Source organism: Bicyclus anynana, chromosome 26, assembly GCF_947172395.1.
Source record: "Bicyclus anynana chromosome 26, ilBicAnyn1.1, whole genome shotgun sequence".
NCBI lineage: Eukaryota > Metazoa > Arthropoda > Insecta > Lepidoptera > Nymphalidae > Bicyclus > Bicyclus anynana.
In genome coordinates, this window is record NC_069108.1 from 4964835 (window position 1) to 4979345 (window position 14511).

Genomic DNA, 14511 nt, shown 5'->3' on the forward strand with positions numbered 1-14511 from the left:
TGTGTATTTTGTATAGTCATAACGAAGCTAACACTTTGAAATATCATTTACCCAAATATCAGGCTCCTAACTTTTCCAGAATCTGAGATCCAGAACCATTTGTAACCACCAAATTACATATTGCGCACTCTTAAATGTGACATTTTTCAATAAATTTTTCAACAAAAATAAACATAAACGCACAAATAACAAAGATATTAGTAATTTTGTTTGAACGCCCATACAAACCTAACGATCAGCGAGCCAACTCACTAAATCGTGCCATTTTGTATGGGGCGTTTTTCAGGGATCCGCGGCAGCGCCGCAAATCTGACCCTTTAAATCCCTGTAGCTCCGAAAGTAATGATCGCAGATACCCTGTTCCTTTTACAAAATTGCTTTACTATTAGCATACTCTTAATTTATATACAATTTAAAAAACTGTCATCATCCCTAATCTCCCTACCATATCATATTTCTACGTAATGCGGTTTTCGAGATTTTGTGCTAATCGATCTTTTGTTTTTAAATTTTTACATAAATGAAACAATTTTTTTCATATTTGGCAGGTTACAAGTGTTACCGTTTACGATGGCGTTACTGGCTTCCTGTACAGCCATAATCAAATGGGATGTAAAGGGATCCGAGAAAAGTGCCGGTGACATCGTCGAAATAGCTTTCGTATATCAACTACAACCACCAGGGCCACAACAACCATGGTCACAGCAACCAGAACCACAACAGCAACCAGGGACACAACAATTAGGGCTGCAACAACAAGGGCCCCAACAGCAAGAGCCCCAAGAACAAGGGCTACAACAACCATGGACAACACAACCATGGTCACAACAACCACGGCCAAACCAACCACGGTCACGACAACCATGGCCACAACAACCAAATCCACAACAACAAGGGCCACAACAACCAAAGTCACAGCAACCATGGACATTAAAACCAGGGCCTCAACAACAAGGATCCCAACAACCAGAACTACAACAACAAGGACCCCAACAACAAGGGCTACAACAACCAGGACCACAACAACAACCAGGGTTGCAACAACAACCAAAGGCACAACCATCAGGAGTGCAACAACCAAGATCACGACCAGCAGATCCACAACAACAACAAGGGCTACAGCAACCATGGTCACAACAGCCATGGCCACAACAACAACCAGGTACACAACAATCAGGTCTCCTACAACAATGGCCACAACAACAACCAGGGACACAACAATCAGGGCTCCAACAACAATGGCCACAACAATCAGGGCTCCAACAACAATGGCCACAACAATCAGGGCTCCAACAAACATGGCCACACCAACCATGGACACAAACCCCATGGCAACAACAACCATGGTCACAACAAACATGGCCACAACATCCAGAGTCACAACAACCATGGTTATTACAACCAGGGCCACAAAAACAAAAAGGGCCACAACAACCAGGACTTCAACAACAAACACCCCAACAACCAGAGCTACAACAACAAGGACCCCAACAACAAAGGCCAAAACAACAAGGGCCACAAAAACCAGGACCACAAACTCTACCCGGATTGCAGCAACAGCCAGATTCACAACAATCAGGTCTGCAACAACCAGGACCACAACAACATGAGCCACAACATTATGGGCCTCTACAACAAGGGCTTCAACAACAAGGGCCTCAACAACAAGCGCCACAACAACCAGAGCCACATCAACCAGGACCACAACAAAACCCAGAGCTACATCAACAACCAGACACACCAAAATTAGGTTGGCAACAACCAGGACAACAACAACAACAAGGTCTCCAAGAACCATGGTTACAGCAGCCAGAAGCAAAACAACCATGGTCAGATAACCCATATCCACAACAAACAGAGACACAACAACCAGAGCTACAACCACAAGGGCCTAAACAACAAGGGTCACAACGACCAGGGTCACAACAACCACAACAAGTGCTAGAACAACAACCAGAGACACAACAGTTTGGTCCGCAACAACCAGGACAACAACAACAAGGGCCACATGGACGAGGACCACAACAACGACCAGGGACACAACAATCAGGGCTGCAACAACCAGGACCACAAAACCAATCAGGGCCGCAACAGCAACCAGGGACACAACAATCAGGGCTACAACAAACAGGACCACAACAAGAAGGGCAACTACGACCAGGGACACAACAATCAGGGCTGCAACAACCAGGACCACAACAACAATCAAGGCCACAACAACAACAACAACCAGGACAACAACAACAACAAGGTCTCCAAGAACCATGGTTACAACAGCCAGAAGCAAAACAACCATGGTCAGATAACCCATATCCACAACAAACAGAGACACAACAACCAGAGCTACAACCACAAGGGCCTAAACAACAAGGGTCACAACGACCAGGGTCACAACAACCACAACAAGTGCTAGAACAACAACCAGAGACACAACAGTTTGGTCCGCAACAACCAGGACAACAACAACAAGGGCCACATGGACGAGGACCACAACAACGACCAGGGACACAACAATCAGGGCTGCAACAACCAGGACCACAAAACCAATCAGGGCCACAACAGCAACCAGGGACACAACAATCAGGGCTGCAACAAACAGGACCACAACAAGAAGGGCAACTTCGACCAGGGCCACAACGTGTACCAGGGACACAGCAATCAGGACTGGACCACCCATGGCCACAACAACCAGAGCCACAACAACAAGGGCAAGGAACGAATAATATAATTGGTATGATGCTTTTTTAATGTGCTATGGAACCCATATAGATTTATTTTTAAAATATGGCTTCTCAGTTTGCGCTAAAGACTAAAAAAAGGCGAAAGTGGCCAAATATAGACCATCGTCTGTCGTCATGTCGGTCGGTCCTAGTCAAGTCATGTCTTGCTAAAGTAAGGCGAAAGCAACCTTACCATAAATTCTGATAGAGTCCAGGGTAGGGGGTGGGGTAGGTCACGGGTAGGGTATGTTTTTAGGGTAGGGTATGGTAGGGTTAGAGTAGGGGCAGTGTTGTAGCGTGTACAAATCTAGGCGTGGGCAAACACGCATCTACAAAGCCCTTTTTTAAATGACGAAAATGTTTAGGTTCTAATTAGTCCGAATTTGATGGTTCTTTTTGTTTGAAATTTTGTATACTTAAAAAAAAAGAGAATTTCTCCGTGATATAATTGTAGTGCTATATTAATTAAAGCTGTGTGTATAATATACAAATGATAGTCGAAGAAATATAAATGTACTGAAAGAGAATACCATCATACTAATGTTATAAAGTGGTAATAAAGTTTGTGGGCTGGGGCCTCGCGTCGTAGCGCGGGGCCCCAGCCCCGCGCTACGACGCGGGGCTTTCTGGCTTTCTGGCTACGCGAGGCCAAAGGGGCTTTTTGGCCTTTGGCTGTAGTCGGCCGCTTACCCACGCCTTCCCAAGCCACTGGGTAGTGTCAGGGAGTGGAGGAGGGGTACAAGTAAGTACACATAAGTCAAAGCGAAGCTTGACCGGGTCCGCTAGTACAGATTTATCAATCAACACTACAATATAATACTTGTAATCAATACTTGTATTGTGTGGCGTGACGGATAGCAGCGACAGTAATTGTACCATTATTTTGTGTTAGAGGAAACACCTCGAGCAGGCTCCAGGATTTGTGACCTTGGGAGTAGGTTTAAGGAATCCCTTCTAATACTCACCTTCTCTGCCCGACATGTACTTCATGTCCACACTAAAAAAATATGATAAACAATAATGGGGATGATGACTAGGTTGGAATATGTTGATTTTTATGATACATTCGGGTAAATAAGGTCAATGTTAACTAATTTATACATAAAAAGCAAAGATTGACTGGATATTTGCAAAATAAATAAGATTATAAAATTTCAAAATCAACTAAAAATATTTTATCGTAATTAGATGAAAATTCATACAGTTTTAGCTTCCTTACATTAAATGTGACATTTTTTAATATGTGAACTATAAACATAAACGCAGAAATAACAAAGATATTAGTAATTTTGTTTGAACGCCCATACAAATCTAACGATCATTAATTACCTACGACGTCATAAGTTCGTACCATTTTGTATGGGGCGTTTTTCAGGCATCCGCGGCAGCGCCGCAAATCTGACCCTTTAAATCCCTGTAGCTCCGAAAGTAATGATCGCAGATACCCTGTTACTTTTACAAAATTGCTTTACTATTAGCGTACTCTTAATTTATATACAATTTAAAAAACTGTCATCAACCCTATTACAACACAAAACATTATTGCACAAAATCACTGACATGACTGGCAGTGTGACGGTCTCTACACTGCCTAACAAAGGACTGAGCTCAAGTCATCAAATATCCTCCTATTTATACCAACACTGATACCTCCCCTCTACAATAACATAAATAATGAATGTTATTGTAGAGGGAATACCGCCTGTAATTGAGGAATTTGTAACATTTGCAGAACCGTCAATTGGCTTCAGTTGCTACACTACAGATCAGGAAGAAGGCATATGTGTCAAGTATACCATGTGTATGAACGAAGCGCCAAAGATGTACTCAAGGAACGCCTTCGTATTCAGGTAATAACTTGTCAACAGGTTTCTTTTAACGCTTCGCGCAAATGTCATGGTTTCCCGCACACTTACTCATATGATCGTATGCGATAAGGTAACTCGCGATTTAAGCAGCCACGACCATGGCCAGTGGCCACAACAATCAAGGCCAAAACAACAAAGTCCACAAACCAAACGTCCTCCGGGTCCACGCCTTCCATTGCCATTTTTGCTAGCATGTACAAATTCGTTTTTTTATCGTCTTTCAGCTGCTCAGCCCATTGTGTTGCTGAGCGGCTCCTCGGTCTTTTCGTCAGTGCCTGAATGCCTGTTACTATAAACTGCTCTAAGCTGTAGTCACCTCGTCGCATAATCTGCCCGAAATGCCCCAGTAATCAATATGCGTTGTTAACATAAGAATGGTTCCGAGCTGCGATAGAATAGACACGTTTGGCTTGGCTGTCCAAGGTATTCTTAACATGCGCCTCCACCACCACATCTCGAACACGTCTATTCTATGCCTTTTGCTTTTATGGTCCAAATTTCTACTCCATGCATAATTAAAGAGAATATAAGGCACGGACAAGGCGACTATTGATGTTGTTTCGTATGTCCTCTATATTATGCCTCGGATCTTCCAGATTTTATTCAATCGTGCCATGGTAATTTTCGCCATTGCAATGCGTCTCTTTATTTCTCACATACAGCTGCCTTCACTAGATATCTGAGATCCAATATAATAATCCTCCACAATATCAACTGATGGTATGATTTTGGTAATTGTAATTGTAGGTAATTTGCCCGCTCTATCAACTATCATATGCTTTGTCTTGTTTTTGTTTATACTCAAGCCCAACTCTCGACTTTCTACTTAAAGTCTTTTCATGTCTTTCACTGACATTGTAATGAGGACAGTATCATCGGCGTACTTAAGGTTGCATATTTTCCACAAAGAGAGAAACCTCCTTCTCATCACCTTCCATATGTATTCTCAGTATACGTTGAAAAGCATCGGCGAAAGGATACAACCCTGTACGCCCTTCTTTGTAGTAAATACATAGGAACAATCGGCATCTTTTCTTACAAAAGATCGTTAGTTACAGTAGAGGTTTTGGATGAGCCCAATCAGGTTGTACTCCCATTTCTTCAAGTACTGTCCACATTCTGTCCCACATTACACAGTCGAACGCTTTGGAATCATCTATGAAGCAGAGCACGGCAGGATTATTAAACTCCCTGCTCTTTTCTATGATCTGGTGGATATTTATTAGGATTTGTTTTCTAATCCTCACAAAACCTGCCTGTTCCTCTGGTATCTGCCGATCAAAAGAAGATGTTAAACGCCTATTGATCACAATAGAGGGATTTTATTCGCATGTGATATGAGGGTAATAGTCCTATAGTTGCCACATTCGTACCCTAAGCAATGATAATTTTATGCTATATATCAGTAACGTCCCTACAAAATCACCGCAAAAAGTGATCCGAAGAATAGACGACAGAACTGAGCGCACACATGCACAATTTTGACTGTAATTCCATTATTTATTTATATATATATATACACATCGAGGCATCGACTATATACTTCTTCTGATAACGGAGAAGCCGTAGCCTCAGGGCAAGTTCTAAGCTTTAAGTGTCAAGGATGGCAGATACACAAAGTAACACTATCAATCATCACCGAATCGATCATTTAACTTACAACTACAGTTCTACCCTTTAATTACACTTGATCAAGTATAGCGCTGATACTATCAGATGTAAACCAGGATTAAACTAGCGTACGGCAGTAAGGCAGCCAAGAGTGAAATCGCGGGCTGGTAACCGCTAGTAGCAAGGTTGAAGGATCCTTTTACAGTATACAAATACTCCCTTGCTCCACTCGTGTTGCCCTCCAGCTAAGTAAATAACAATGCAATGGCCTTACTTCTATTAACTCACCCATAAGCTTCTATATGACTATCACTATTTTAACACTGCACTATTACTATTTAACAAATGGAAGACGAGTATCCATTCCAAGAACTTGATTACACTGAACTAGTCAACCAACAGGCTACAGACTGGCAGAGTGCCTCCACTCCATAAAGCGCACCGCCTACGCGCCATTTTAAAGCAATATCGTTATCGTTTCCTATTGGCGCCGCCACGTCCGGCATGGTGGAAACCTTTTACAGTCTTATTTATTTAAACAGTAAATAATTAAATCCCAATTACATGAAATCCTGATTCTAATATTATCGCAATAATAAACGTAGATTTTGCTATCCGTTCAAATAACTCACTCGGCGACATACATATATAAACAAATAAATTCCTCGTATTCTGTTCTTAAATTATTTCTATTTTCAGATCCCAAGACAGGAGCCCGTGTAGTTTCCTCAAGATGTGTTGTCCCACCAATAAACTGCGCTTGACACCGGAAGTGCCCGTCATCCCCCCCACTGCAGGCTGCGGGTACAGCAACGCAGTCGCCGGAGTGTTCAGAGAGAAGACTGGCACCTCCAGCAGCGGACGTGCCGACTTCGCAGAGTTCCCCTGGATGGTCGCTTTGTTGCGGAAAACGTAATGGATAGATACCTCATTATCATATTTGCTAGCCTCAGACTTAAACACTGTCTGTCAGATTATAAACACTGTCTTTATAGAATCGATGTTTCATAGTTTACAATCGTGTCCGTCGGTAAAAAACCTCAGTAAAAATACCTTCTTGTGTAGTTGAATGGTGTAAAAAACGAACAAAAACTGCTAGTTTAGTATAAGATATGTATGAAATCTAAGCTCGTTTTCCTTAGAAAATGGCAGAAAATTTTGTTCGTGAATTTGGGTGTGATACTAGTCCTTATATATTTAGTCTGAGTTGCTAGCCCATACTTTTACCGAAACACAATTTGATGATGATGATTAACTTAGTATTGTGGTTCGCAGGGATGGTTACTGGAACGACGCGGACTACATAGGAGGAGGGTCCCTCATACACCCATCCGTCGTTCTAACCGCCGCCCATAAGGTCGAGATGTTTAGGACGAATGAGGTAAGTTTTCATTTTATTAAATTTTTTCTCTCTCATTCATTTGTTTATTCTTTTTTTTAATTTTTAACAACGTGCTAGTTTCGCCTTCTCTAAGCCGCTCCGGCAGTTTTTAGTCCAATACAAGAAATCTCTTAACAATATTAAAAATGATCTCAAGCTAATTCACATCCTATATACCTGGCAGTGATAATAATTGTTTGGTCCCAGTAGAGCAATACTAATTAATATAATAGCTCTTCTCGTACCAAGTATGACCCTCGTAACTTTCATTTGAAGTTTTCGACTTTACTTACCACCATTTACTTATTTTATTAGATCATGGTGCCTATTTGAAACAAATTAATTATGATTATTGAATTTTTTTTGATTAATGTATCCCAATAAAATAAAATATCCTCTCTATAATTAAATTAAAATAAAATAAAACTAAGAATTAACAGTATATAAATTTACAATCAATAAGCAATAAAATATTTATAAGAAATACACACCATCTAATTGTTCACCAATGGGCAGCCCAATACGGGTCGGGATAGCGATTGCTCAACGCGCACGACGCCCGCACATCAAGAGAGTGTCATCAACGAACTTGCCAAGCTATACGCAGGTTGCGTCTCATACTAAAGCACGCCCCATAGATCACCAATAATAATAATTAATTAATTATCTGTGTCCACAGATCAAATGCCGCGCCGGGGAGTGGAACACTCTGAATGAGAACGAGGCGCTGCCTCACCAGGAAAGAGACGTCCAGAGGATCATCATACATCCGCAGTTCGCGAGGAGTAAGTCACAACAAATGATATTACTTTATAGTGTCGTACTTCAAATAGAAGCCCGTAAGCCGAGAGCCGTGATAGCCCAGATATGACTTCTGCCTCCGATTCCGGAGGTTGTAAGTCCGGTCTAAGGCATGCGCCTCCAACTTTTCAGTTATGTGCATTTCAAGAAATTAAATATCACATGTCTCAAACGGTGAAGGAAAAACATCGTGAGGAAACCTGCATACATGAGAATTTTCTTAATTCTCTACGTGAGTGAAGTCTGCCAATCCGCATTAGGCCAGTGTGCTGGAGTATTGGCCTAATCCCTCTCATTCTAAAAGGAGATTCGTGTACAGCAGTGAGCCGAATATGGGTTGATAATTGTAAGGTTCCTTATCCTTACTGTAATAGCAGTAAGTCACTGCTTCATTACTACTCTATTATGGCCAGCACCGGACGTCCGATCTCCACCAAAGACTATGACAGACTGCCCCCTTTCTCCCACTACCGGTGTATATATAGACAAACACTACAATAATGATGATTTACAGGCACTAAAATACAAAGTTCCCCCTTACTATTTATCTAGTGGACGCCCATTACGACGCCGCGCTGCTGTTCCTGGAGACGCCATTCGCAATCCAGGCGCACATCAACATAGTGTGTGTCGCGCCCACTCTCCCTCCCCCCGGGACTGTCTGCTACAGCATGGGCTGGGGCCAGGACTTCACCGACTCCACATACAACGCTAATGTGCTCAAAAAGGTACTTTAACAAAAAAGCGTTTTGCAATATACCAAATCACATTGCCTTTTTTGGAGATGTCATCTATATAGCTGAAGAGTTTGTTTGTTTGAACGGGCTAATCACAGGATCCGATTTGAAAAATTCTTTCAGTGTTAGATAGCCCATTTATTGAGGAAGGCTATAGGCTATATATTATCTCCGTACTCCAATGGGAACGAGAACCACGAGGGTGAAACTACGTGGCGTCAGCAAGTCTATGATAAAGGCGCAAATTAATCATCACCTGCATCTCGCACATTCTCTTACTCACCGGGACTGTCTGCTACTGCATGGAGACAGCGAAAGTTAACAAATTGGCCTCTGGTCATCAGGCGCCAAAATCTTTCATCATCACCATTATCGACGACGATAAAGATGATGATGAAAGTTTTTGATTTTTTTGGGGAAAGTCCTTAGGATGATGTTGGTGAAACATCATCATAAGGACTTCCAAACACCACGATCTTGAAACACCAAATGTACCCTGAGCATTTTGCTCCCCGTTCATCAAGGCACTAAGAATTTTAGATGGCGAATTTTAGTTTTATAATAATTTGACGGCCTCCGTGGCGCAGTGGTATGCGCGGTGGATTTACAAGAGGTCCTGGGTCTGATCCACGGCTGAGCCGATTGAGGTTTTCTTAATTGGTCCAGGTCTGACTGGTGACAGGCTTCGGCTGTAGCTAGTTACCACCCTACCGAGAAAGACGTGCCGCCAAGCGATTTAGCGTTCCGGTACGATGTAGTGTAGAAACCGAAAAGTGTGTGGATTTTCATCCTCCTCCTAACAAGTTGTCCGCTTCCATCTCAGATTGGATCATCATTTACAATCAGGTGAGATTGCAATCAAGGGCTAACTTGTAAAGAATAAAAGAAAAATAAATTGTGAAAAACTTGTTTAACAAAAAGCTGGTGATGTCCATTAGTCAAAAATATTTTAAGGTCATTTCACCGACATCAAATACAACGGTAGTGAGTAAGGTATCGTAACAAAAGCTGACTTTTTAACATATGTCTTTTTTGGCTTATATGATGATGATTAGCAAAAATGTAAAATGTCTTTACATATTTCCAGATAACCTTACCCCTAGTCCGCCCTGATGATTGTCAAAGACAACTCCGCAGAACCATCCTGGGGCCAGAATTCACCTTGCACAGGACCCTGACCTGCGCAGGAGGGGTCGCCAACGAAGACACTTGCGTGGGAGACGGGGGGTCACCTCTCGTCTGTCATGTCGGGGTAAGTTGAGCTTTCATCTTTTGCAAGTCCCAGGATAATAACCATATGGAGACTCATAGGTGAAGAATTTTTTGACGGCCTCCGTGGCGCAGTGGAATGCGTGGTGGATTTACAAGACGGAGGTCCTGGGTTCGATCCCCGGCTGGGCAGATTGAGATTTTCTTAATTTGTCCAGGTCTGGCTGGTGGGAGGCTTCGGCCGTGGCTAGTTACCACCCTACCGGCAAAGACGTACCGCCAAGCGAATTAGCGTTCCGGTACGATGCTGTGTAGAAACCGAAAGGGGTGTGGATTTTCATCCTCCTCCTAACAAGTTAGCCCGCTTCCATCTTAGACTGCATCATCACTTACCATCAGGTGAGATTGTAGTCAAGGGCTAACTTGTAAAAAATAATAAAAAAAATAAAACCATTGCACTGCAGGACACCGGGTGTTCATCCCTAAGTTACTGACATTCGTAGTACTCGTACGAAGCGATTTGCTTCTTCGCTTCTTATACGCAGGGTATGGAACTCTCTCCCGAAGTCAGTGTTTCCTAATTCTTACAACCTTAGCATCTTCAAGAAGGGAGTGTATAGATATCTTCTAGGCAAGCGCGTTCCGTCTTAGGCCACATCTACACTTACCATTAGGTAAGATCGTGGTGAAGCGCGAGCTTATTGCATATTTAAAAAAGCATTCGCCGGCGGGGCCTTGGATCAGAATTAGTTACCGATGTAGGGATTTCTCACAAAAGAAACAGAAATGCTTGCTTAAAATAAATATGTTAAAAATTTTAAAAATCCTAAGTAGGATGTTTACAATTTTTGGGCGCACGCTTAACCCAGGAAAGAGATCGTGTTTTTCAACTTTTGTCATTTCTGAAGTGATCACCACTGACGGAAAGCCCCAGATTATGTCAGATTGTGGATTAACTATAATAAAGCTGAAGAGTTTGTTTGTTTATTTGATTGAACGCGCTAATCTCAGGAACTACTGGTCCGATTTGAAAAATTATTTCAGTGTTAGATAGATATTTATCGAGGAAGGCTATAGGCTATATATTATCCCCATATTCCTACGGGAACGGGAACAACGCGGGTGAAACCGCGCGGCGTCAGCTAGTCATTGATACGGCTGATACTGTGGTATAGACTACAAGCCCATTAAAAAAAACAATTACCTGTGAAATGAACCAACGTGAATAACGCTCAGAAATGACGGCATAGTGCTCAGAGTTATTTTCTGATATAGTAACAACCTTCTAAGCATTATTCATGTTGGTTCATTTCACAGATTAATCCATGGGCTTGAAAGTTAGTAACTACGCCCCTGATTCCTTCAAGAACAATCTGTTTAATCTGGATCAATGTACAAGTCTATACTAAAGCCACACTCGAGGAATACTGTTTACTAACAAACAAATTAGAAATGAGGGTAGAAAACGCATGCCATTTCATAACTTTTTTATTTTAAATTATGAATTGTTGTTTTATGAAATACTAGCCGACGCCCGCGACTTCGTCCGTGAAACTCGATGTAAACTTTTAACTACCCCTATTCTACTTCTAGCCTACCCCTAGCCTACCCCTAGCCTACCCCTACTCCTACTCTACTCCTACCTACCCCTACCCTACTTTTCTGGTTGATTTTTTACACATTGTGTCCGAAAAACCCAAATATCTTATGGAACCCTATTTTTTTCCAAAATAAAATTTAGCCTATGTTACTTGTGGATAATGTAGCTTTCGAATGGTGAAAGAATTTTTAAAATCGGTCCAGTAGTTTTTGAGCCTATTCATTACAATCAAACAAACAAACATACAAACAAAGTTTTCCTCTTTATAATATTAGTATAGATTATTCAAAATATAGTAACTTTATCTAATTGTTTTAAGCTTATTAATCAAAATTATTTTTATTAATTTTAGAACAAGTTAATTATAATTATTATTAGGTGGAAAATGACTAGTGATTTATACCCTCATATTTAATTTGTTTGTTGGTAAACAGTACTCCTCCAGTATGGCTTTAGTATAGTTAACAAATCATGAACTAAATCATTGTCCTCAGCATCCAGATGAGCTGCATTTCGAGGTAGTGGGTATGGTTGCATACGGGCCCACGTCGACGTGCGGCGCAGACGGCGTCCCCGGCGTGTATGTTAACGTGCCGAGACTGTATAGCTGGATCGCCCAGCAGGGAGACCTCGCCGGGATCTAGAGACTTGACCAAATAATAATAATAATAATAATAATAATAATAATAATTTATTTATTTCAAGCTTCAATAGGCTCATAATTGTGTTAGTAAAAATAGAATGTGTTAGTAACTTATAAACTATAGCAAAACTTATTCTATTAAATATATCGTACTAGTAATATGTGTGTCACTGCCGCTCCAATCCATTTGACATGGAACAGCAGTGATTCACATATTTACAGTCCAACCTGCTCGCAATCATTGCAAGAATGCTGTTGGTCCCGCCCCGCACCCTGCGCACCAAGGATCCACAACGTTTGCGCATTGTGGCGTAAAAACAGTCGACACGCGCATCCGCGAACATCCCCGATGCGCTACAAAAGCGGGGCAACCCCATCAACACCCTGAATGCGTTGTTGTATTGTACACGGAGAGCGTTATAAGATTTTTGAGAGTATTTGAAAACATCCTCACAACATCCGACAGACCACTGCCACATCAACCGATGGACGTCAAATTGTCCTTATACAAATCATTCAACGCTTTTCAGACCACATTGACGGAGTATGAAATCAACCATTGATCGGCCGTCAAAACGCATTCAAAGAGCAATGCCCACAGGATATGATAATCATCATTAGGTGCCTTCTTCCAGCTGAAGTTTGGCGATCATGTGTTGAAAACTTCGGTCTTTTGCAGTATTTTTAAGCTGTGTCAACGTGCCGACACTGTATAACTGGATCGCCCAGCAGGGAGACCTCGCCGGGATCTAGAGTCTTGACCAAATGAAAACATCCTCACTACATCCGATAGACCACTGCCACATCAACCGATGGACGTCAAATTGTCATCATACAAATCATTCAACGCTTTTCAGACCACATTGACGGAGTATGAAATCAACCATTGATCGGCCGTCAAAACGCATTCAAAGAGCAATGCCCACAGGATATGATAATCATCATTAGGTGCCTTCTTCCAGCTGAAGTTTGGCGATCATGCGTTGAAAACTTCGGTCTTTTGCAGTATTTTTAAGCTGTGTATATGTCAACGTGCCGAGACTGTATAACTGGATCGCCCAGCAGGGAGACCTCGCCGGGATATAGACTTTACCAAATGAAAACATCCTCACAACATCCGACAGACCACTGCAACATCAACCGATGGACGTCAAATTGTCATCATACAAATCATTCAACGCTTTTCAGACCACATTGACGGAGTATGAAATCGACCATTGATCGGCCGTCAAAACGCATTCAAAGAGCAATGCCCACAGGATATGATAATCATCATTAGATGCCTTCTTCCAGCTGAAGTTTGGCGGTCATGTCTTGAAAACTTCGGTCTTTTGCAGTATTTTTAGCTGTGTATATGTCGACGTGCCGAGACTGTATATCTGGATCGCCCAGCAGGGAGACCTCGCCGGGATATAGACTTGACCAAATGAAAACATCCTCACAACATCCGATAGACCACTGCAACATCAACCGATGGACGTCAAATTGTCATCATACAAATCATTCAACGCTTTTCAGACCATTGACAGAGTATGAAATCGACCATTGATCGGCTGTCAAAACGCATTCAAAGGAATGCCCGCCATCGAATAAAACGTCGGCTCAGTAAATCCAGGGATACCCCCGTATAAAAGTATATGGAGATGTTAATATGATGTATAAATAAGGATCTGGTTAAATTATTGGCTTAATAAAAGTACTTGTAGAAAAAAAAAACCTTTTTTCTAGCACAAGAGGAGTGCTAGAAGAAAAAAAGGCCTTTTTTTCTAACACTCCTCTTGCTCAAATAGTTCGTCGGTGTACCAAAGAAACGCAAACCCCAACGCTTCGAGAACTAAATGAATGTATGGGAATGATGGATCTGATCGATGACCTTGTCAATAATGAATGTCATGTCATCCCAATATAAATAAATAAATAAATAAGTTTTTTATATTGTAT

The 14511-nt window shown here is 41.7% G+C and overlaps 1 protein-coding gene across 1 annotated transcript; it reads left to right on the top strand.

The window, feature by feature from the left end:
* Nucleotides 1-543: 543 nt before the first annotated feature.
* LOC112056013 (uncharacterized) lies at nucleotides 544-13150 on the top strand. The gene is made up of 9 exons (XM_024096334.2): nucleotides 544-2731; nucleotides 4453-4570; nucleotides 6899-7111; nucleotides 7475-7580; nucleotides 8260-8365; nucleotides 8934-9109; nucleotides 10206-10370; nucleotides 12422-12584; nucleotides 13010-13150. The coding sequence occupies exons 1-8, from the start codon at nucleotides 571-573 to the stop codon at nucleotides 12569-12571; spliced, it is 3195 nt and encodes a 1064-aa protein (XP_023952102.1). The 5' UTR covers nucleotides 544-570; the 3' UTR covers nucleotides 12572-12584; nucleotides 13010-13150.
* The last annotated feature ends 1361 nt before the right edge of the window (nucleotides 13151-14511 follow it).

What these genes read in the sequence shown, in the direction of transcription:
- LOC112056013 (XM_024096334.2), top strand. Translation starts at nt 571, where the DNA reads ATGGCGTTACTGGCTTCCTGTACAGCCATAATCAAATGGGATGTAAAG. An exon ending in AGATGTTTAGGACGAATGAG is followed by an intron (nt 7,581 to 8,259) that starts GTAAGTTTTCAT and finishes CTGTGTCCACAG; the next exon opens with ATCAAATGCCGCGCCGGGGA. An exon ending in ACATCCGCAGTTCGCGAGGA is followed by an intron (nt 8,366 to 8,933) that starts GTAAGTCACAAC and finishes CTATTTATCTAG; the next exon opens with TGGACGCCCATTACGACGCC.